The sequence below is a fragment of the Arvicola amphibius genome, chromosome X, assembly GCF_903992535.2.
Source record: "Arvicola amphibius chromosome X, mArvAmp1.2, whole genome shotgun sequence".
Taxonomy (NCBI): Eukaryota; Metazoa; Chordata; class Mammalia; order Rodentia; family Cricetidae; genus Arvicola; species Arvicola amphibius.
In genome coordinates, this window is record NC_052065.1 from 54,568,298 (window position 1) to 54,590,697 (window position 22,400).

Sequence of the window (22,400 nt, forward strand, 5' to 3'; positions counted from 1 at the left end):
GCTGTGAGAGATTATGAAAATAATATGCAATTAGTTTTATCTTGTAAATAATATACAATGTGGTTAGCTCTCAGAAATAATCCATAGCAGACTATAGATCCATTTTTGGCCTGTTGAGTTGTGAGCATATTACACTATGTTTTTTAATGAAATGAAACACCATACTGTGGTTATAAAATGTAATACATAATAATACCTATAATAACGTGAAAATTAATTTTGCAGGTGGTGCTTCGAACAACTTTAATGATTTGACTGTGTATTATTTCCAAAGGTTTAAGTGCATTATTACCAGAGTTAATAGAACCTTTAAAAGTTTCATTCATTCACAGTCTTACAGTATGGACATAATAAAAGCTTATTAAAACTTTTAAATACAGATGAGAGAAGCAATACAAGATAAAAAAAATTAACAGAATAAAACATTATCAATTATTTTAAATTAAAGCTTTATGTCACACCACCACTACAAATAGGAACTAGAGGCTCCTGGTCCCTCAAAGTAAAACTTCAAAACTGTGAATAGAAACTTCTACCTCGTTTTATCTGCTGGAAATGTGTCAGAAGAATAAGTTGATCTGTGAAACACTGCTGTATAATTAATAGACTGGAGAGAAATTGGATACGTAAACATAAAACGATGGCCATGAGAAACAGTACGTAGTAAACTGAAAATTAGTAGTATAGATATATTTTTACCAGGATTAACTGCCATCAGACATACTCTATCCAGTAACTGACGGAAGCAGAGGCAGAGATTCACAAGCACTGCACTGAGCTCTGAGAGTCTTCTGGAAGAAAGGGAGGAGGGATTGTATGAGCCAGGGGCATAAAAAAAAAAAAGATTGGGAAACCCACAGAGAATGCTGACCTGAGCTCAGGAAAGCTCAAGGACCCTTGACTAACAGGGGTCCTGCATGAGACTGATCTAGACCCTCTGCAGGTGTGTGACAATCCTGTAGTTTGGTCTCTTGGGCTTCTAACAGTGAAAACAGGACCGCTCCCTGGCCCTTAGCTGGCTTTTGGTAACCTGTTCCCATACTGGATTGCCTTGTCCTGCCTCAGTCCTGCCCCAGCTTGATGTGCCATGCTTTGTGTAAGCTCATGGGAGGTCTGCACCTTTCTGAAAGGAGATGGAGGAGCAGAGGATGGGGAGGGGTAGATGGGACATGAGGAGGGAGGGGAAACTAATTGGTACAAAAAAATTAAAAAATGTTATTTAAACAAAATTAAAAAGAAAAAAAGAAGAGGGAACAATTATATTATCAATGAGCCAGTTCTCTCTTTTGATTCTGTGATGAAAAACAAATTGCCTACCACCTGGATAGCTCATAAACTAGGTATCTCCTCTTCAGACAGTACATATCCTCTCTGTGATATTCACCGAACTAATGGAATAAAAGCTACCAAGGCACTGCTGCAAAAGTTCTGTCTTTTTTCAATCATAAAAATTAAATAAAAAGATGGTATTCCTCTTATATATTATTACTTTCAATAACTAATGAGATATGAGAATCATTGTTCCCCATGTAGAAGTTTTAATCTCAAATTAAACACTCTTCAGGTCATATGTCTTAAAATTATTCTTAATTAGACCAAGAAGATTAAGTGCTCAGTAAAATCAGCAATGTCTGAACATAACTCCCTTTTCAATGGATTGAAAAATGACTCCGTGAAGCATTGTTTTCCGTTCTCTAGCTCCTAGAATAGAAGCTGTCATTCCAAAATCACCATCACTAAATTGAGAGCAGTTCAATTCGGTATAAGAAAAACAAAATTTGATCTACTTTCCTTTTAAATTAAAACTATTTTACATACCAGCCGCAGTTCCCCCCTCCTTCTCCTTCTTTTCCCTCCTTCACCTCCTTTCTACCCACCCCCCAATCCAGGCCTCAGAAGGGTTAAGGGCCTCCCATGGAGAGTCAACAAAGCCTGGCACCTTGAGGCAGGACCAAGCTTCTCCTGACTGCATCAAGGCTTAGTAAGGTATTCTACCATAGGGAATAGGTTCCAAAAAGACAGCTCATGTGCCAGGGATAGATCCTGGTCCCACTGCTAGGAACTCCACAAATAGATGAAACCACACAACTGTCAATGACATGCAGAGGGCCTAGGTGGGTCCCATGTAGGTCCCTTAGCTGTTGGTTTAAAGTCAGCTGTCTCTGTGAGTTTCCCTGTCATCATCTTGAACCCCTTTGCTCATATAATCCTCCTCCCTCTCTTCGTTTGTACTTATGGAGCTCGGCCTGGTGCTTGCCTGTGGATCTCTGTATCTGCTTTCATCAGTTACTGGATGAAGGTTCTATGATGACAATTAGGGTGGTCACAAATCTGATTACAGGAGAAGGCCAGTTCAGACACCCTCTTCACTATTGTTAGAAGTTTTAGCTGGGGTCATTCTTGTGGATTCCTGGGAGTTTCCCTGGCACCAGGTTTCTCCCTAACCCCATAATGGCCTCCTCTACCAAAATATCTCTTTCATTGCTCCCCCCCTCGACCAAGGTGTTTTTATAACTATAGCTTTATAGTAGAACTTGAAGTCTAGGATGGTGATCCTATATATATATATATTAGGATTGTTTTGGCTATTCTGCTTTTTTTCATATGAAGTATTGTACTTTTGAGGTCTGTGAAGAATTTTGTTGAGATTTTGATAGGCATTGCATTGAATCTGTAGATTGTTTTTGGTAAGATTGCCATTTTTACTATGTTAATTCTACCTACCCCAAATCATGGGATATCTTTCCATTTTCTGATATCTTCTTTGATTTCTTTCTTCAAAGCCTTAAGGCACTTAAAGTCTTTTACTTGTTTGGTTAGAGTTACCTCAAGGTATTTTATATTATTTGTGGTTATTATAAAGGACATTGTTTCTCTGATTTCTTTCTAAGCCCATTTATCATTTGTATATAGGAAGGCTACTGTTTTTTTGTTTGTTTGCTTGCTTTTAAGTTAACTTTGCATCATGCCACATCACTGAAGGTTTTTTTTTTTATCAGTTGTAGGAATTCTCTGGTAGAATTTTTGGGGTCCCATATGTATACTATCATATTATCAGCAAATAATGAAAGTGTGACTTCTTCTTTTCTAATTTGTATCCCCCTGATCTATTTTTCTTGTCTTATTGCTCTAGCTAGAACTTCAAGCACTAAATTGAATAGATCAGAGAGAGTGGACAGCCTGTCTTGTTCTTTATTTTACTACCCTCACTTTGAGATTCTCTCCATTTAATTTGATGTTGGCTGTCAGCTTGCTATATATTACCTTATTATGTTTAGGTATGTTCCTTGTACCTCTGATCTGTCCAAGATCTTTACCATAAAGGAGTGTTGAATTTGTCAAAGGCCTTTTCAGCATCTAATAAGATGACCATGTTGTTTTATTCTTTCATGTTTGTTTATATTGGTGGGATTACATTGATAAGATATGTCATATTTAACCAATCCTTCCGTCTATCTCTGGGATGAATACTACTGATGTGGTGGATGATTTTCTGATGTGTTTCTGGATTTGGTTTGCCACTCATTTATTGAGATTCTTTCTGCACCATGTTTATGAGGGAGGATTGGTCTGTAATTCTCTGTCTTAGTTGCATCTTTGTATGATTGGTTATCAGGGTAACTCTAGCCTTGTTAAAAACTTGTTTGGCAATTTCCCTTCTGTTTCTAGTGTGTGGAACAATCTGAGGAGTATTAGTATTAGTTCTTCTTTGAAATTCTGGTAGGAATTCTGCACTGAAACCATCTGGGCTCTGGGCTTTTTGTTGTTGTTGTTATTGGGGAAGTTTCGATGACTGCTTCTATTTCCTTAGATTGTTATAGGTCTCTTATAATTGTTTCTCTGTTCTTGATTTAATTTTGATATGTGGTAGCAATCCAGGAAAATTGTCCAATTTCCTTTAAATTTTTCCAATTCTGTAAAGTACAGGCTTTTGAAGTATGGCCCCGATAATCTCTGGACACACAATGTGAATGGGTTTACAGGTCTGAGAAGAAGTAGTAGTGCTAAATGCATATCAATGCCTTCGAATGGGGGCTGTGCAGTTTCCAAAATGGTTATTGGAAGGTTAGAAGTAGTCTCAGTCCCAGAATAGCTGAAAGATGCTGTTTGAAAAAGACTTCTGTGGACCTAGTGCCTTGGCCACTGTGACCATATGTGACAGTACCTCCCAGGAAGCTCAGAGTGGATGACACATGCCTACGTGCTGAATTTGGTCTAAGAAAATTCTTCCAGATAATAGGGCAACACCTTTGAGTCAGAAATAAGTAAAGCAGAATCTAATTTGAAAGCCAAAGGTTGCCATTGAATGGTATAGGCCCTAAGCTGCTCACCAGATAATAGACACAATCTTCCCCACAGAGATGAGTCCATCATTAGTAACATGACACCTACGAACTACTCAGAAATATGACCAGCATCTGAGTTTCCACCAGTGAAAGCCCTCCCCACGGACCAGAATAACACGATCTCCAGGAAGAAGTATAGGAATCAATAAAACAAGATGACCAGTCTAAGTCAGATTTCTGGGAGCTAAGCAACAACAGGCTAGATAGAATGCATCCATCCACTACATTCCACGTTACCCTCACCCATAATATCTCTCTCACGCCCCCTTTCCTCGTCTTTCTTTTACATTTTTCGTTTCCCAAAGAACATAGGCTTGGCAAGGTTTGCATATGTCTCCTTCTTCAATTAACCTTTAATATTTTTCCTCCTCTCCCTACTTCTTGTTCCTTTATATATATTTTCTCTCCACTTTTTCTCAGTCAAATAACAAAACACACTGCTCTTACCCTGCATTCTTTCTGTTGCTGTAAACTGTTGCTATTTGTTTATTTTTCTTTCTACTCATATCAAAAACAACTAAGCTATTTGGTACACAAAACTAATAAACTGTGTTCCTTTCACCCCTAAAATTGATCATGAATAAGAACAGATAAACTTTTTATTGCCGGTTAATACCGGACTGCTATTGAGAGCCTATCCCTTGAAAGTGCTTTTTTTTTCCAGACAATATTGTAACTGCAGGGGAATACTATGGATCAAAATCTGGTGTCCTCATTAGCTGTACTGCAGATGAAAACAACACCTCAAACTTATAACAACATAGCTTTCATTTGTAAAGACCAGAGAGTTCCCCTGAAATAATGAGGGTGATTTAAAATTAATGAGTTAGTTAATCATAATGAAATTTAAAATAAATAAATCCAGTCAAGAGCTAAGTTCCAGATATACAAGACCCAATGGAAAGCCATAATTTGAAAACCCCAAAAAAGTAATAGTAGTCCTCCAAAAATCATAATTCTATAAAATTAGTCTCCAGTAAGAATTTAGTTACATGAAATTTTAGTTAGGTGACTCTAAAATATAAAATTAAAGAAGACAAGCTGAAGGAATTCTAAGAACTCACACAAAAATTCAGAAAGTAATAAATAGAAAAATAATAATTATAAAAATAAATATTACGTATCAAAAAAGAATCCAAACATGGCAACACTGAAGAAAACTAAACTGAAATATTAGAAAAATGCAAACGAAGTGAAAATGTCTGTAGAATGTTTCAAGGGCAGGATACAACACTTGTGCTTGAAGTTTAATGGAGGAATCAAATATTCCAGAAAGGCCTCACATAAATTAACCTAAAAGTATGGTTGATACAGTCAGGATACTCATCATGCTATGATAATACCAAATCTAGAATCACTGATATAAAAGAAACAATAAATTTCCATTATGAAGATATAGTTATGGTTTGGGTACCAGAAAGTTTCCCAGAATTATGAAAGAGAAGCCAACCTAGATATAGGAAGCATTTAGGACACAAACAGTAAATAGATATGAAAGAACTTCCTTTCAACTAAACTACTAACTACAGAAACCAAAAACCTATTTTGAAAGCAACACAAGAGACATCACCTACAAAAGCAGGCTTGTGAGGGTAACAGTAACAATGGGAAAAAAAGTAAAAACCATGAGATGACATATTTTACGTTCTGAAAAACAATTATCATCCCAAAATATTATATGCAGCAAAACTATGTGGAAAAATTCAAGGAAACGGGCTGAAGGCATTCATGACCAGTAGTCCAGATTTGTGGAAGATACTTAAAGGAGTCCCTTTGGAGTAAAAAGGAAAACATCCATAGGGCCACAGGAAAAAATAAACTGTACTCCTGTAACAATTAGGTAGAAGAATAAGCCTCAAAACCAGAAAACAATAAAATATCAGGAATTAATATACATCCTTCAACAATAACTCTGTTCATGCCAGGTATTAATTCCCTAGGCAAAAGACAAAGATTAAAAGATTAAATTAAAAGCAAGATCTATTGATTTGTTGCCTCCAAACAATGACAGTTTTAAGGTGAAAGGATGGATTTTTTTTTTTACTAAGCAAATGATACAGAAAAACAACTCTCTACCATTGGATTTATATATAATATTTAAAACAGAAAATATAAAGAACAAAAAGAAGGCACAGAAAGCAGCAAGAGAAAAGCCACACATCACAGATAAGAAAAATCCATCAGAATAACAGCTGATTTTTCAATGCAAAACTTTGAAAGCCAGAAAAGGTTGAAACAATGTAATCCAAGTTCTAAAAACACACAAAATCCGTACTTCTTCTGTCTACAAGAAACTCATCTTTGTTTTAATCCTGGGAACTACTTTACAGTGAAGGGATGGAAAAAAAGTGCTGCAAACAAATGGGACCAGGAAGTAAACAAGCGTTGCTATCTTAATATATGATAAAATAGAAGAGATAAAGAACACATCATTCAAATAAGGAGATAAATAACCCAAATGGCACACAACTCTAATATATATGCACGAAATTCTGGTGCACCAATTTCATAAAAAGTATATGATTGAGATCAATGACACAGGTTAATAACAACCAAATAATTGTAGGTGCCTTCAATATGTCTCTTCTCCCAATAGACAGGTCATCTGAACAAAAATGTAATTAGAAATAAATACCATCATACATCAAATGAACTTAACAGATACCTACAGAATATTCCACCCAACACCAAAGAATATTCATGATACTCAGTAGCACATAGAAACTTTTCTAACATAGATCACATCTTGGGACAGAAAATAAATATTTGCAAATTAAAAGGGATAGAAATAACTCCTGTGTCCTACTGAACAGCAATGCAATAAAAACTTAAAATGGATAGAAAACTCATAAATGCACATACTCCTGAAGATCTGGAGATTAAACAATTTGTTATGAATGATGAGTAGGTCAAAGAAGAAATCAAGACAGAAATAAAAACATTTATGGAATTAAACGAAGTTAAAACAGTACAACAAAGCATTCAGGACACATTAGATGAATCTTATTTGAGAAATTTATACCTCTAAGTGACTACATTAAAAAACCAGAAAAGCACCAATAATTGACTTAATGATGCAACCAAAAATTTTGAAAGGAAGGACAAATCATATCCAAATGCAGTCAATGGTAAGAAATAATATAAATCAGAAGAGAGATTAATGAAACAGATACAAAGAACACAATACAAAGAATAAGAAAACCCAAATCTTTGAGAAGATAAATGAGATCAATAGACCCCGGCCCATCTAACCAACAGACAGAAAGATAGTAACCTAGCTTAAACCCATGTCTCTGTGGATTTTGTGTTTGTTGTTTGTAGAAAATTAGATGCAACTAGATACAATCATGTTTAAAGAATAAAATTAAGCTAGATGTGGTGGTGCTTGCCTTTATTACCAGCATTTGGGAGGCAGATACAGGTGGGTCACTGTGATTTTGAGGTCTGCCTGGTCTATGTAGTGAGTTCCAGGACAGCTGGGGCTACATAGTGAGACCCTGTCTCACAAAAACAAAGAAAGAATGAATGAATGAAACTAATCTCAGAAACACAGATATTCTATGCATCCTCTCATTTGTGGTTCCTAGATTCATACACTATATATATATATATATATATATATATATATATATATATATATATATATATATGTGTGTGTGTGTGTGTGTGTGTGTTGTGTATGTATATATAATTAATGTGGAAGTGAACATTTCTGTTGAAACAAAGGAAATATATATGTATTCTTGTAAGAAAATGTGATGGAGGAGGGTCATCTGTCTATGTGTTACTTTCATTGGTTAATAAAGAAACTTTCTTGGCCCTTTAATAGGATAGAAAATTAGGTAGGTGGAGTAGACAGAACAAAATTGTGGGAAAAAGAAAGCAGAGTCAGGCAGATGCCTCAGTCAGTCGCCATAGCTCTCCTCTCCGAGGTGGACAAAGGTTAAGAATCTTCCTGGTAAGCCACCACCTCGTGGTGCTACACAGATTACTAAATATGGGTTAAAACAAGATATGAGAATTAGCCAACAAGAGGTTAAAACTAATGGGCCAGGCAGTGTTTAAAAGAATACAGTTTCCATGTAATTATTTTGGGTAAAGCTAGCTGGGTGGCGGGATGCAGCCCGCTGCTTCTACTACTAAAAAAAGTTTATCTAATTAATAAAGTTTGAATTGATTAAAATATAATGTTAACTTATTTAAAAGCTATAATACTGTGCACACTATACATTAAAATAAAAATACTTATATAATTAAACATCATGTATTAATAAGAATATTGAACTGTGATTATGAGAGAATAAAGATGAAAAAAATACTTCTATAGTTTTTTTATGAAAATAAATCATAGTTTTCCAAAAATGTCTTAAGACACTTAGAGATTTAAAAAAATATGTATTGACAACCACTATTCACTATTCTTACTGACATTATACATTTTCTTTCTATATTTATTTTTGGTCCTGAACTTCTAGTATATAGACAAAGGTCACGTGAATTTCCAACATACAAAGAAATCTTGCAAATGAAAAACTGTGTAACCATGTAATCTATCCTATCCTCCTCTGCTTATTTTCTAAAATCTTATATCAATATCTACATAGTAAAAATGATAAAAGAAAATAAAATAGAGCACAAAGAATAGTTTATCACAGAAATTAGTTTTTGGATAAATTAAATCCTAAAGGTCAATTTACAACAACCCAAAATACACCTAGCAACCAGTTCCTGATTCCAGCAGCTTCATGCAAAGACTTAGATAAATCATGAAATGTTTAGAGTAAGGACTGCATGCTACCCTAAATCCTACAAAAAATGTATGAGGGACGGATCTACTTCCTACCTTTCGCTTAATATTTTCAAGAAGACAGGCTCCTCCTTTTTTGAAGAGTGGATGCTGAAATTCTATAGAACCTTTCTTTTTCTCACTAGTCTTTTCACTCTGCGGTGAAACCTTTCGGAAACCATCTAGTATAAAGAACAAAACTGAAAATTAGACAATAATAATGAATGTCATACAAGCGATTCTAACAAGAAATCTGGAAGTATCAGAAGAAGTAAGTAATATTTAAAATTTTTTGATGGTCATAAAAGAATTGGTACACTACAATAGCTTAATCTCAAACTTGGATACTACCATTTCTTTTTATTTTTCTTTATGCCGTGTGTGTGTGTGTGTGTGTGTGTGTGTGTGTGTGTGTGTGTACGTGTACAAGCACCTGTGTTGATGTGGTCTCCTGTGTACAAGCATATAGAGACCAGAGGTTGATGCCATGATTTCTTCTTCAATCCCCTTTCCACCTTTTTTTTTTTTTTTTTTTTTTTAGGTAGCATCTCTCATTAGACTTGGAATTTGCTATTACATCTAAACTGGCTGGCCAAGTGAGTTCCTTAGATCTGCCTATCTCTGTCCTTTATACCTCAGTACTGGGATTTAAGATGTGCAATGTCCACTTGACTTTTACATTGGTTAAGGGAACCTGAATCCATTTCCTCACACTTGCACAAGGATTGTACCAGCTGAGCTGTTTTCCAGGTCCCAGCATTTGAGATCTAAATTGCTTATACACAACTTGGGAGTAACTTTAGAGTCAAAATAAATAAGGATGGAACACACACACACACACACACACACACACACATTTATATATAATACTCAAGCCTTATTTTAACCAACAGGTTCAAATTTTTTTCCAGTAGCTAACTAAATGCCAAGATACTACAATATTTCATATATTTCCAAGTGTGTGTGTGAGGGGGGATAACACTATGTGTTCTGGGTCTCATATCCTTTTGGTACCATGTTAATCATTTGGAAAATACTGAAAAAGAAGACAGTATGAAAAAGGAAAACAGCCATGTAGATCAATGGAATTGAATGGAAGATCTAGACATAACTCCACACACCCATAGACACGGGATTTTTAATAAAGAAGCCAAAAATAGACACTGGAAAAAAGACAGCATTTCTTAATGTAGAATAAGACAAATAGACCCATATCTATCACACTGCACAAAACTCAAATCCAAGTGGATCAAAGACTTCAACATAAAACCAGACACACTGAACCTGATAGAAAAGAAAATAGGGAGCAGCCTTGAAATTATTGGCACAGGAGACAACTTCCTGAACAGAACAGATAGTGCAGGAACTAAGATCAACAATTAATAAAGGGGACCTCATGAAACCGAAAAGCATCTGTAAGGCAAAGTACATCATCAAACGGACAAAACATCTGCCTATATAAAGGGAAAGTTTTTTTTTTCAATTCCACATCCAATAGAGGTCCAATATTCAAAATATATAAAGAATTCAAGAGAGTAGGTATCAAAAAAGCAAATAGTCCAATTAAAAGGTTGGAACAGATCTAAATAGAAAATTATCAATAGAGGACTCTCAAATGGCTTTGGAACACTTAAAGAAATGTTCAACATACTTAGCAAGCAGGGAATGCAAATCTAACCTACTTTGAGATTCTATCTTACAACTCTCAGAATGACTAAGATCAATAATATAACTGATAGCTCATTTTGGTGAGGATGTGGAATAAGCCGAACACTCCTCCATTGCTGGTGGGAGTTCAAACTTACACAGCCACTTTGGAAATCAATAGACTTGAAGATCCAGCTATATAACTCTTGTATATATACCTAAAGGACACTTGATTTTAATGAAAGGACACTTGCTCAACTATGTTCTTTGTTGCTCTATTCATAATACCCAGAAACTGGAAGCAAGCCAGATGTTCTTCAAGAGAAGAGTGGATAAAGAAAATGTGGTACATTTACACAATGGAGTAATTTTAGCTGATAAGGAATGATATCATAAAATTTGCGGGCAAATGGATATTACTAGAAAAAAATCTTGTGTGAGGCAATCCAGGTAAAGAAAGATAATATGGTATGTAGTCACTTATATGTGGATAATAGCCATTAAATAAATGATAACTGAGCTACAATCTATAGACCTGGAGAAGTTAGGTATAAAGAAAGGTGTAGGCTATGGATCATTCTGGGAGGGGAAAATAGAATAAATTTTATGGGTGGACTGGGGATGGGGAAGTGGAATGGAATGTTTATGTGGGAGGGGAAGGGGAGATAAAGTTGAAGGAGGGGATGCAGGGAGAGACAGCTAGAATTGAGAGGCATTTGTGGGAATGTATGGAAACCCAGTGCTGTTGAAGCTTTCTAAAATATATGAAGGTGATCCTAATGAAGTATCCAAATAATGAGAGAGATAAAAGCCCAACTGGCTATCTCTTGTGACCAAATGAAACTTCCAGTATAGAGACTTGGTTATATCCAAATAAGTTGTGAGCCAAAGGGGTTCCATGGAAATCCCCCCCCCCAAAAAAAACCCCAGGATATTGCCAAGATCCTAGGTTGCTCTCTACAAACTGATGGCAGGAACCCATTGCTGAAGACAACACCCATACAATTCTGTATGGCAAAGGACACCATCAAAAGGACAAAACAACTTCCTACATAAATGGAAAGTTTTTTTTTTCCATTATGGAAACATTATGGAGACATCGAGCTGATGTCCACCTAGAGCCTTCACCCAGTTGCAAAACCTGGAAGAGTTTTCAGCCTGAAAGAGGCTGAAAGAGTGTGCACATGCATGGGAGGAGGAGAGGGAGAGGAAAGTACAACCAAGATGTATTGTATGAGAAAAGTATATATTTTTAATAAGAGGGGAAAATACATAAATAAATAAATAAACATACTTTTTTTTTTAAAAAAAAAGGAAGAAAAACAAAAAGATCTGGAGATGTGCCAAAGTAGGTCATTTATTCCCAAGCAATAAACATCCTAACCAAATTAAAAATACATATGCTAAATATCTGAATAAAGACTTCTCAAAAGAACAGTGTGTGTGTGTGTGTGTGTGTGTGTGTATAAAAGACCCTTGAGAAAAAAGGATAATGCTGGAAAGGCTATCATATCTCTTTTCAGGTGATACTTCAGAGACATGGTGGTTAAAACATCATAGCACTGGCAGAAAATGGGGCCAATGGAATAGAACTGAAGGTCCAGATTCATGTTCATGCAATTATTACTTCCTGATTTTCTACAAAATTGTCAAAAATGCTCACTGGAGGAATGACAGATATTCAACAAATAATCTAGGGAAACACAAGGTCCACACATAGAATGAAATTAGACCAATTTCTAGCACTCTCACAAAAGTCATCTTGAAGTAGATCAAAGACAATGTGGAACCTGAATCCTTAAACTGCTGGAAAAGTTAGGATGCTCTTTAAATAGAACTTCATTTTTAAACAGTATTTTACAGATTAAGTAAAACCGCAGTCAATTTCCCCATGAATCAATACCAATAATAGACTAATAGAACATTGTGAAAATGAAAAGCTTGTTTATATGTTGATTTTGTATCCTGCAACTTTGTGGAAAGTGCAGTAAGTTCTAGGAATTTTCTAGCAGAGTCCTTGGCGTCTTTTATAGTATCACATCATCTCCCAGTGATAATTTGACTGCTTCTTTTCCTATTTGTATTCTTTTGTTAAAATTCTCTTGTTTTCTGTTCGAGCTAGAACTTTGAGCACTATGTTAAATAGGAGTAAAGACAGTTAGCAGTCTTTTGTTCCTGATTTTAATGGTATTGGTTCAAGTTTTTCTCCATTTAAAGGTGATGTTGACTGTGTACTTGTCATATATGGATTTTAACATTTTGATGAATGTTCCCTCTGATTCAAATTCCTCTAGCAATTTCACCATGAAAAGGATGTTGGATTTTTGTCAAAGACCTTTCTGTCCTCTATTGAGATAAGTATAAGATTTTTGTCTTTAACACATTTAAATATATTTTATAATGTTAGGGAATATTCTGTAGATGTCTGCTAGATCCATTTGGTCTCTGACATTTAACTCTGATATTTTCCTGTTTGTTTTTTTTTCTTTTCTTCCTGCTGGATTTCCTGTTCATTCTTGACAGTATGGTTTCAAAGTCATTTACTCTTACCAATCTGATATTACGATGTAATTTAGTATCTACCAGTGTTTTCTTTGTTCTGAAGTATTCCGTCCAATAATCTTTGTAAGGCTTGTATAGGGGTCATAAATGCTTTGAGTCTGTTTTAATCATGGAATTTTTTTCATTCCTTATCAATTATGACTGATAATCTAGCTGAGTAAAGTTACTTGCTGGAAATGTATTCCATACAAGGACTTCTTAGGTGTTTATAGAGAGTTCTGAGGTGGATGGTGATCTTGGCAACTTTCTTTTTATAATTGATTTTATTGAGCTCTACATTTTTCTCTGCTCCCCTCCCTGCCTCTCTCCTCCCCCTTCAACCCTCTCCCATGGTCCCCATGCACCCAATTTACTCAGGAGATCTTGTCTTTTCTTTTTGCTTCCCATGTAGATTAGATCTATGTATGTCTCTCTTAGAGTCCTCATTGTTGTCTAGGTTCTCTGGGATTGTAATTTGTAGGCTGGTTTTCTTTGCTTTACATTTAAAAATGATTTATGAGTGAGTAAATATGATAATTGTCTTTCTGGGTCTGGGTTACCTCATTCAATATGATGTTTTCTAGCTCCATGCATTTTCCTGCAAATTTCAAGATGTCATTGTTTTTTTCTGCTGTGTAGTACTTCATTGTGTAAATGTACCACATTTTCCTTATCCATTCTTTGGTCGAGGGGCATTTAGATTGTTTCCAGGTTCTGGCTATGACAAACAATGCTACTACAAACATAGTTCAGCACATGTCCTTATGGCACAATTCAGCATCCTTTGGATATATACCCAAAAGTGGTATTGCTGGGTCTTGAAAAAGGTTGTTTCCTAATTTTCTGAGAAATCGCCATGCTGATATCCAAAGAGCCTGTACCAGCTTGCACTTCCACCAGCAATGCAGGAGTGTTCCCTTTACCCCACAACCTCTCCAGCATAAGTTGTCATCAGTGTTTTTGATTTTGGCCATTCTTACAGGTGTAAGATGGAATCTCAGAGTTGCTTTGATTTTGGGCAACTTTCTTGATTCCCACAGGTGAAGAGCTCAGAGGAGGAGCTCTGTTTCTCAGATAACATAGGAGGTAGGAAGGAATGGGACCTAACTTGAGGTGAGACCATGTGGAATCCCAAGCCCCTTTCTCTACTCTTACTTTTTGTAATGTTGAAATTCTTAGCTAAAGCAATAAGACAAAAGAAGCAAATAAAAAACATAAATATGAAAAGAAAATGTATACTTATCCTTACTTACAAGTGATATAATTCTATGCATAATGCACAGTAAATACTCCACCTCAAGCTTGAACTGATGAACACTTTCAGCAAAATGGCAAGATACAAAATTAACCAAATGGTATAATTCTATATATAAGACATTATAAAATTTCCACTCAACACTGAACTGAGAAACACTTTTATCAAAATGTCATGATACCAAACTAACCCCCACATTGATAGTATTCTTACACACCTATAACAAATATGTTGAAAAAAATAGGAAAACAATCTCATTCACAATTGTTGCAAAGTCCTGGCCCAATTCTGAAGCAGACCTAATCAGAGAAATGAAAGACTTGTACAGCGAAAAATTGAAAATATTCAAGAGAAAAGGAAGAAGACACTGAACGATGTAAATACCTTTTATACTCATGGATTAGGAAAATCAACGCTGAAAATGACCATTGTGCCAAATGCAATGCAGAGAATACAATCCTTATCAAGATTCGATTATCAGGCTGGGCAGTGATGGTGTATGCCTTTAATCCCAGCACTTGGGAGGCAAAAGCAGGAGGATCTCTGTAAGTTCGAGGCCAGCCTGGCCTACAAGAGTGAGTTCCAGGACAGGCTCCAAAGCTACAGAGAGGCCCTGTCTCGAAAAACAAAAGAAAGCAAAACAACAACAACAACAAAAATCTATTATCATTCTTCACAAAAGTAGAAAAAAATTAAAATTCACTTTAGAACCCATAAGACCTTAGATACACAAAACAACATTGAACAGAAGAGTAATGATGTGGACTGCTATACCTAATTTTAAGGAATATTATAGAGAAGCAGTAACAAATCCAACATAGTCCTGGGACAAAGACAAATCAATGGAAAATAATAGAAGATCGAGATAGAAAATCACACAGCTACAGACACATGGTTAGACAACACTGATAACAAAAACAAAAGAAAGATTATTTAATAAACGATGCTAAAGAAATTGGATAGATACACATAAACAAATGAATTTTTATCTCTCATCTTGCACAACAAATCAACTTCAAATCAGTCAAAGACCTCAATGTGAAACCTTAAAGTCTGAAACTGCTACAGGAAAAAGTAGGAAAAACACTACAAGTCATAAGTAGAGGTAAGAGCTTTCTGAATCGCATTCCAGCAACTCAGGAAATAAGGGGGAGGATTAAGTGAGGCCTCTTGAAGTCATAAAGCTTCTGAATAGCAAAAGAGCCGTTCTTGAAGGGAAGATACAGCCTTCAGCATGAAAGAAAAATTTTGCCAATAATGTATCTGAGTATTAATATATAGAATGTACAAATAATTCAAAAATCTAAAAAACAAGAAAACAACCATTCAAAAAAAGCTAGAAATGGAAGTGAGGGTTCTGAAAGAAGGAATTCAAATGGCCAATTAATTTTTAAATGTTCATTATCTTTAGCAATCCGAATCAAAGCTACTCTAAAATTTTCTCTAACAATAGTCAGAATAGTTATTATCAAAAACAAAACAAAACAAATGACAACAAATTCTGGTGACTGTGTAAGGAAAGAGAAACTCTAAATCACTGTCAGTAGGTATATAAACTGATATAGTCATTGTATAAATTAGTGTGGACTTTTTTCAAAAAAACTAACAGTAAATTACATATAATACAGCTAGATGACTCTTGCTAATATACTCAAAGGACTCTACATCTTAACAGAAATATTTCTGCATACCCATGTTAACAACTGTTCTATTCACAATAGGAAAAAGTTAATCAGTCTAAATGTCCCTCAACTCTTTAATGGACAACACACACACACACACACACACACACACACACACACACAAATTTTATTTATACAAAATAAAAATGAAATTATAGATTCTGCAAGCAAATGGCCAGAACTAGAAAATTTTATATGAAGACTGATAACTCAAGCTAAGATAAACACCACACTTTCTTTTTCATATGGAACCCAGGTTCTACATTTTATACATTAGTATTTATATGGAGTGAGAGGAGAAAAAAGTCTTGTGGAAGGAGAGTGAAGAGGGAAATAGAATACATCCTCAGTTGAGAGCATAGCCATAATGTCTACGAAGTAATACCCTTAAACACAGTTTACTATAAATCCATGCTTAATAAATAGCAGAAAATTGTCCAAGTATATTTAAAAGTAAACATTTATTTCAAGAATTGCTTTCTGAAGGATTATTTCCCTATCATGTGATGAGAAGTATAACTTTTATTTCCAATTTCTACATCCTCTATTAAAGCAAATAACATAAAACTAATCAAATGAGGGCTGTTTTTCTCATCAAAATACCACATTTTTACAAGAAAGATACAATTCCTTTCCATTTGGAATATACTTACAAGGAAGTTAACATGCTCTCTGGGCATTTGAATCTATAACTTTAAATATTCTTATCAAGTAACCATTTGCAAACATTTAATGAACACCATTTAATCAAACATAGCTAGTTTGCCAAGTTATGTGGAGGATTTACAAGTCAATAAGATGAGATTCTTGCTTGTAAGAAAGATAACAGAGTAGAGAATATAAATGTATTCATAGCTACTACATTACAACATAGATAAATACTAGTACTTGGGAACATATAGGAGATAACAATTAATTATGTCTAGATGGTGATGTCAAATGCATTTAGAGTAAAACTGACAAAATGAAGACAGCCAGTGTTGCCTACGTTGAAAATTAATTCATAGCAAGTATAAAAGCACTTGTATATGAATACAGGTAGAAAGAATTCAAATATGAACCTACATGAGTGACAACATATATCAGACTCTACATATGTGATTATGCAACTATATTCATAGAGAGAATCTGAATATTTGCCCAGGAGGGTGACCACATAGAGACAGGCTTTGCATTTACATCCATGCAAGTGAGAACATACAGAAAAGTCTTGACCTGAGTCAAGACCAGTGAGCACAATTGGATTTTGCATGTGTAGTCAAGTGAGTGACCACTTAGAAATAGATGTTGTGAATCTGCCCAGTTGTCTTTCCATTACTATCTTAATGCTTTATATTTATTTATCATGTATGTTCATGCATTCCATATTATATATGTGGAGGTCAGAAGATTGCTTGCAGGAGTTCTTTCTTTCTACCATGTGGGTTCAAGGAACTAAACTCAGGTCATCAGGCTTTGGGGCAATTACTTTTATTCACTGAACCATATCACTTTGCCTGCCTTCACTTTTTATACTTACCTATAATGTAACTTCAATTTTGTAAACTAGCTTTGTCCTGTCCTGCTCTCTCTCTTCCTCCAAACTCCCTTTCTTTCTATTCTTTCCTCCCACTCTTTTCTTTTTTCTTCCCCTTCTCTTCTTTCTTTTCTCCTTGTTTCTTTTTTCTCTTCCTCTTTTTTCATAAAGATTTTGTTGATTTTTAATTTTGTGTATGAGTGTCTTGTTCACATGTAAGGCTTATCTTCCATGTATGTGCAGTGCCCACGGATGCCAGTACAGTAGTGGCATGCATAGCTTGGCACTAACCAACAGCTTTATAATTGGACATAAAACCCTCTCAACAAGAGGAAAATTGTGCCTGATACTGGAAATATAGCAAACTAAACAGAGCTAGTGAAGTCATGGATCTTGAAGGAAAACCAATAATTACCACTCTACTAAACTAAAATAGTTCCTAATTACATTATAAATATTTGTCCTTATTCCCTCAGATAAGCATAGTTCCCACTCCTCATCAAGGGAACTTCTCTTTGCAACAGCTGGAAACCATTATGGAAAACCACAACCAATCGAAGGACAGACTTATGGAGTGCATTCCTAACTGACATATCCGTAAAACACTCTTGAACCCAAGTCTCAGAGAACAATAGAGAAAAGTGGCAGAAATACTGTGAAAAAAATTAGAGAAACACAGATTTTGCTGTGAAGATTGTGTTTCCTCATAATGTCGGAAACTACTCCCATATTGTCAGCTACATTACTACTCAAAGTTGAGCTAAATAAGGTTAGCAACAATAGACTTTCTAAGGTAGATGGAGGAAAGCCCCAGAAGCTTCAAGCCTACACAAAGAACTACAGGCAACCGAGGAGTGTTGAGAACAGAAGAGATACTCACTGCCAGGGAAGAACATGTCAACTGATTATCCAATAGCAAATAATTAGCCCTGAAGAAATATATACGAATATACATATATTCATATATATGTTTTATATATGTGAATTATGGATATGAATGTTATAAATATAACATATAGACTGAGCAGTTATTTAGGAATATATGTAGAAAAATATATGTATATAACAATTAAGGCGAAAAAGAGGCCATAAATTTGAAAGAAAGAGAGACTGAGTATAGGAAAGTTTGGAAGGAAGAAAAGGAAGTGGGAAATGTTGTAATAATATTCTCAAAATATTTTTAAAAATTAAAAAGAAATAAAATTCCAAATAAACACTTTAAAGTATTCAACATCCTTAGCTATCAGAGAAATGAGGATTAAAATGATTTTAAGTTTCTGTCTCATCAGGCAGAATGGCCATCATCAGCAAAAACAAGCCAGTGTGGCCATACTAATTTCTAACAAAGTTGACTTCAAACTAAAATCAATCAGAAGAGATGGAAAGGGACACTTTATACTCATTACAGGAAAAATCCATCAGAATGAAGTCTCAATCGTGAATGTCTATGCCCCTAATACAAAAGCACACACTTATGTAAAAGAAACATTACTAGAACTCAAGGCAGCAATCAATACAAACACACTGATAGTAAAAGACTTCAACACTCCTCTCTCACCAATGGACAGGTCAATCAGACAGAAACCTAACAGAGAATTAAGAGACTTAATAGAGGTAATGAACCAAATGGACTTAACAGACATCTATAGAACATTCCACCCAAACAGGAAAGAATATACCTTCTTCTCTGCGGCTCATGGAGACTTTTCGAAAATTGAACACATACTTGGTAACAAAGCAAACTTCCACAGTTACAAAAACATATTAGTAACCACCTGCATCTTATCGGATCACCATGGATTAAAATTAGAATTCAACAACAATGCTACCCCCAGAAAGCCTACAAACTCATGGAAACTGAACAGTCAACTACTGAACCACACCTGGGTGAAGGAAGAAATAAAGAAATTAAAGTCTTTCTTGAATTTAATGAAAATAAAGACACAACATACTCAAACCTATGGGACACTATGAAAGCAGTGCTAAGAGGAAAGTTCATAGCACTAAGTGCCCACTTAAAAAAAACGGAGAAAGCACTCATTGGAGACTTAACAGCACACCTGAAAGCTTTAGAAAAGAAAGAAACAGACTCACGTAGGAGGAGTAGAAGACTGGAAATTATCAAACTGAGGGCTGAAATCAACAAAATAGAAACACAGAAAACAATCCAAAGAATCAATGAAACAAAAAGCTGGTTCTTGGAGAAAGTCAACAAGATTGACAAACCCCTAGCCAAACTAATCAAATGGCAGAGAGAGAACACACAAATTAATAAGGTTAGAAATGAAAAGGGGGACATAACCAGAAACACAGAGGAAATTCAGAGAATCATTAGATCTTACTACAAAAGCCTGTAATCCACAAAATTGGAAAATGTAAAAGAAATGGACAATTTTTTAGATAAATACCATATACCAAAGTTAAACCAGGGCCAGGTAAATGCTCTAAATAGTCCTATTAGTCGCGAAAAATTAGAAACTGTTATCAGAAACCTCCCTACCAAAAAAAGCCCAGGATCAGATGGTTTCAATGCAGAATTCTACCAGAACTTCCAAGAAGACCTAATACCTATACTCCTTAAGGTATTTCATAATATAGAAACAGAACAGTCATTGCCAAATTCCATTTATGAAGCTACAATTACCCTGATACCTAAACCACACGAAGACTCAACCAAGAAAGAGAATTACAGGCCAATCTCACTCATGAACATCAATGCAAAAAAATCTCAATAAAATTCTGGTAAACAGAATCCAAGAACACATTAGAAAAATTATCCACTATGATCAAGTAGGCTTCATCCCAGAGATGCAGGGCTGGTTCAACATACGAAAATCTATCAATGTAATCCATCATATAAATAAACTGAAGGATAAAAACCATATGATCATCTCATTAGATGCAGAAAAAGCATTTGACAAAATTCAACACCCCTTTATGATAAAGGTCTTAGAGAGATTAGGGATACAGGGGTCATTCCTAAATATAATAAAGGCGATTTACAGCAAGCCGACTGCTAACATCAAATTAAATGGAGAAAAACTCAAGGCCATCCCACTAAATTCAGGAACACGACAAGGCTGTCCACTCTCGCCTTATCTCTTCAATATAGTGTTTGAAATTCTAACAATAGCAATAAGACAACACAAGGGGATCAAGAGGATTCGAATTGGAAAGGAAGAAGTTAAACTTTCGTTATTTGCAGATGATATGATAGTGTACATAAGTGACCCTAAAAACTCCACCAAAGAACTCCTACAGCTGATAAACTCCTTTAGTATCGTGGCGGGATAAAAGATCAACTCCAAAAAATCAGTCGCCCTCCTATATACAAAGGATAAGGAAGCAGAGAAAGAAATCAGAGAAGTGTCACCTTTCACGATAGCCACAAATAGCATAAAATATCTTGGGGTATCTCTAACCAAGGAAGTGAAGGATGTATTTGACAAGAACTTTAAGTCTTTGAAGAAAGAAATTGAAGAGGATACCAGAAAATGGAAGGATCTCCCTTGCTCTTGGATTGGGAGGATCAACATAGTAAAAATGGCAATACTACCAGAGGCAATCTATAGATTTAATGCAATCCCTTTAAAGATCCCATCAAAATTCTTCACAGATCTTGAGAAGACAATAATCAACTTTATATGGAAGAACAAGAAACCCAGGATAGCCAAAACAATCTTATACAATAAAGGAACTTCTGGAGGCATTACCATCCCTGACTTCAAACTCTATTATAAGAGCTACAGTATTGAAAACAGCTTGGAATTGGCATAAAAATAGAGAAGTAGACCAATGGAATTGAATAGACGACTAGGATCTTAACCCACAAACCTATGAACACCTGATTTTCGATAAAGGAGCTAAAAGCACACAATGGAAGAAAGAAAGCATCTTCAACAAATGGTGCTGGGATAACTGGATGTCAACCTGTAGAAAAATGAAAGTAGATCTGTATCTATCACCATGCACAAAACTCAAGTCCAAATGGATTAAAGACCTCAATATCAGTCTGAACACACTGAACCTGTTAGAAGAGAAAGTGGGAAGTACTCTACAACATTTGGGCACAGGAGACCGCTTCCTATGTATAGTCCCAGCAGCACAGACATTAAGGGAAACATTGAATAAATGGGATCTCCTGAAGCTGAGCAGCTTCTGTAAAGCAAAGGACACTGTCACAAAGACAAAAAGGCAGCCTACTGACTGGGAAAAGATCTTTACCAACCCCGCAACCAACAAAGGTCTGATCTCTAAAATATATAAGGAACTCAAGAGACTAGACTTTAAAATGCTAATTAACCCAATTAAAAAATGGGGCACTGAACTGAACAGAGAATTCTCAACAGAATAAGTTCGAATGGCCAAAAGACACTTAAGGGCATGCTCAAACTCCTTAGCAATCAGGGAAATGCAAATCAAAACAACATTGAGATACCATCTTACACCTGTCAGATTGGCTAAAATGAAAAACACCAATGATAGCCTTTACTGGAGAGGATGTGGAGTAAGGGGTACACTCATCCATTGCTGGTGGGAATGCACACTTGTGCAAACACTTTGGAAAACAGTGTGGCGGTTTCTCAGGAAACCTACCCCAGGACCCAGCAATCCCACTATTGGGAAT

At 35.5% G+C, this 22,400-nt stretch overlaps 1 protein-coding gene across 1 annotated transcript in view; it reads right to left on the bottom strand.

Moving 5' to 3' along the window:
- The window catches only part of LOC119804275 (heat shock factor protein 3-like), a 54,970-nt gene that overhangs the window by 17,655 nt on the left and 14,915 nt on the right, over nucleotides 1-22,400 (bottom strand). The window contains 1 exon segment of the mRNA XM_038315744.1: nucleotides 9,190-9,314. Coding sequence (XP_038171672.1) covers nucleotides 9,190-9,314 — 125 coding nt within the window.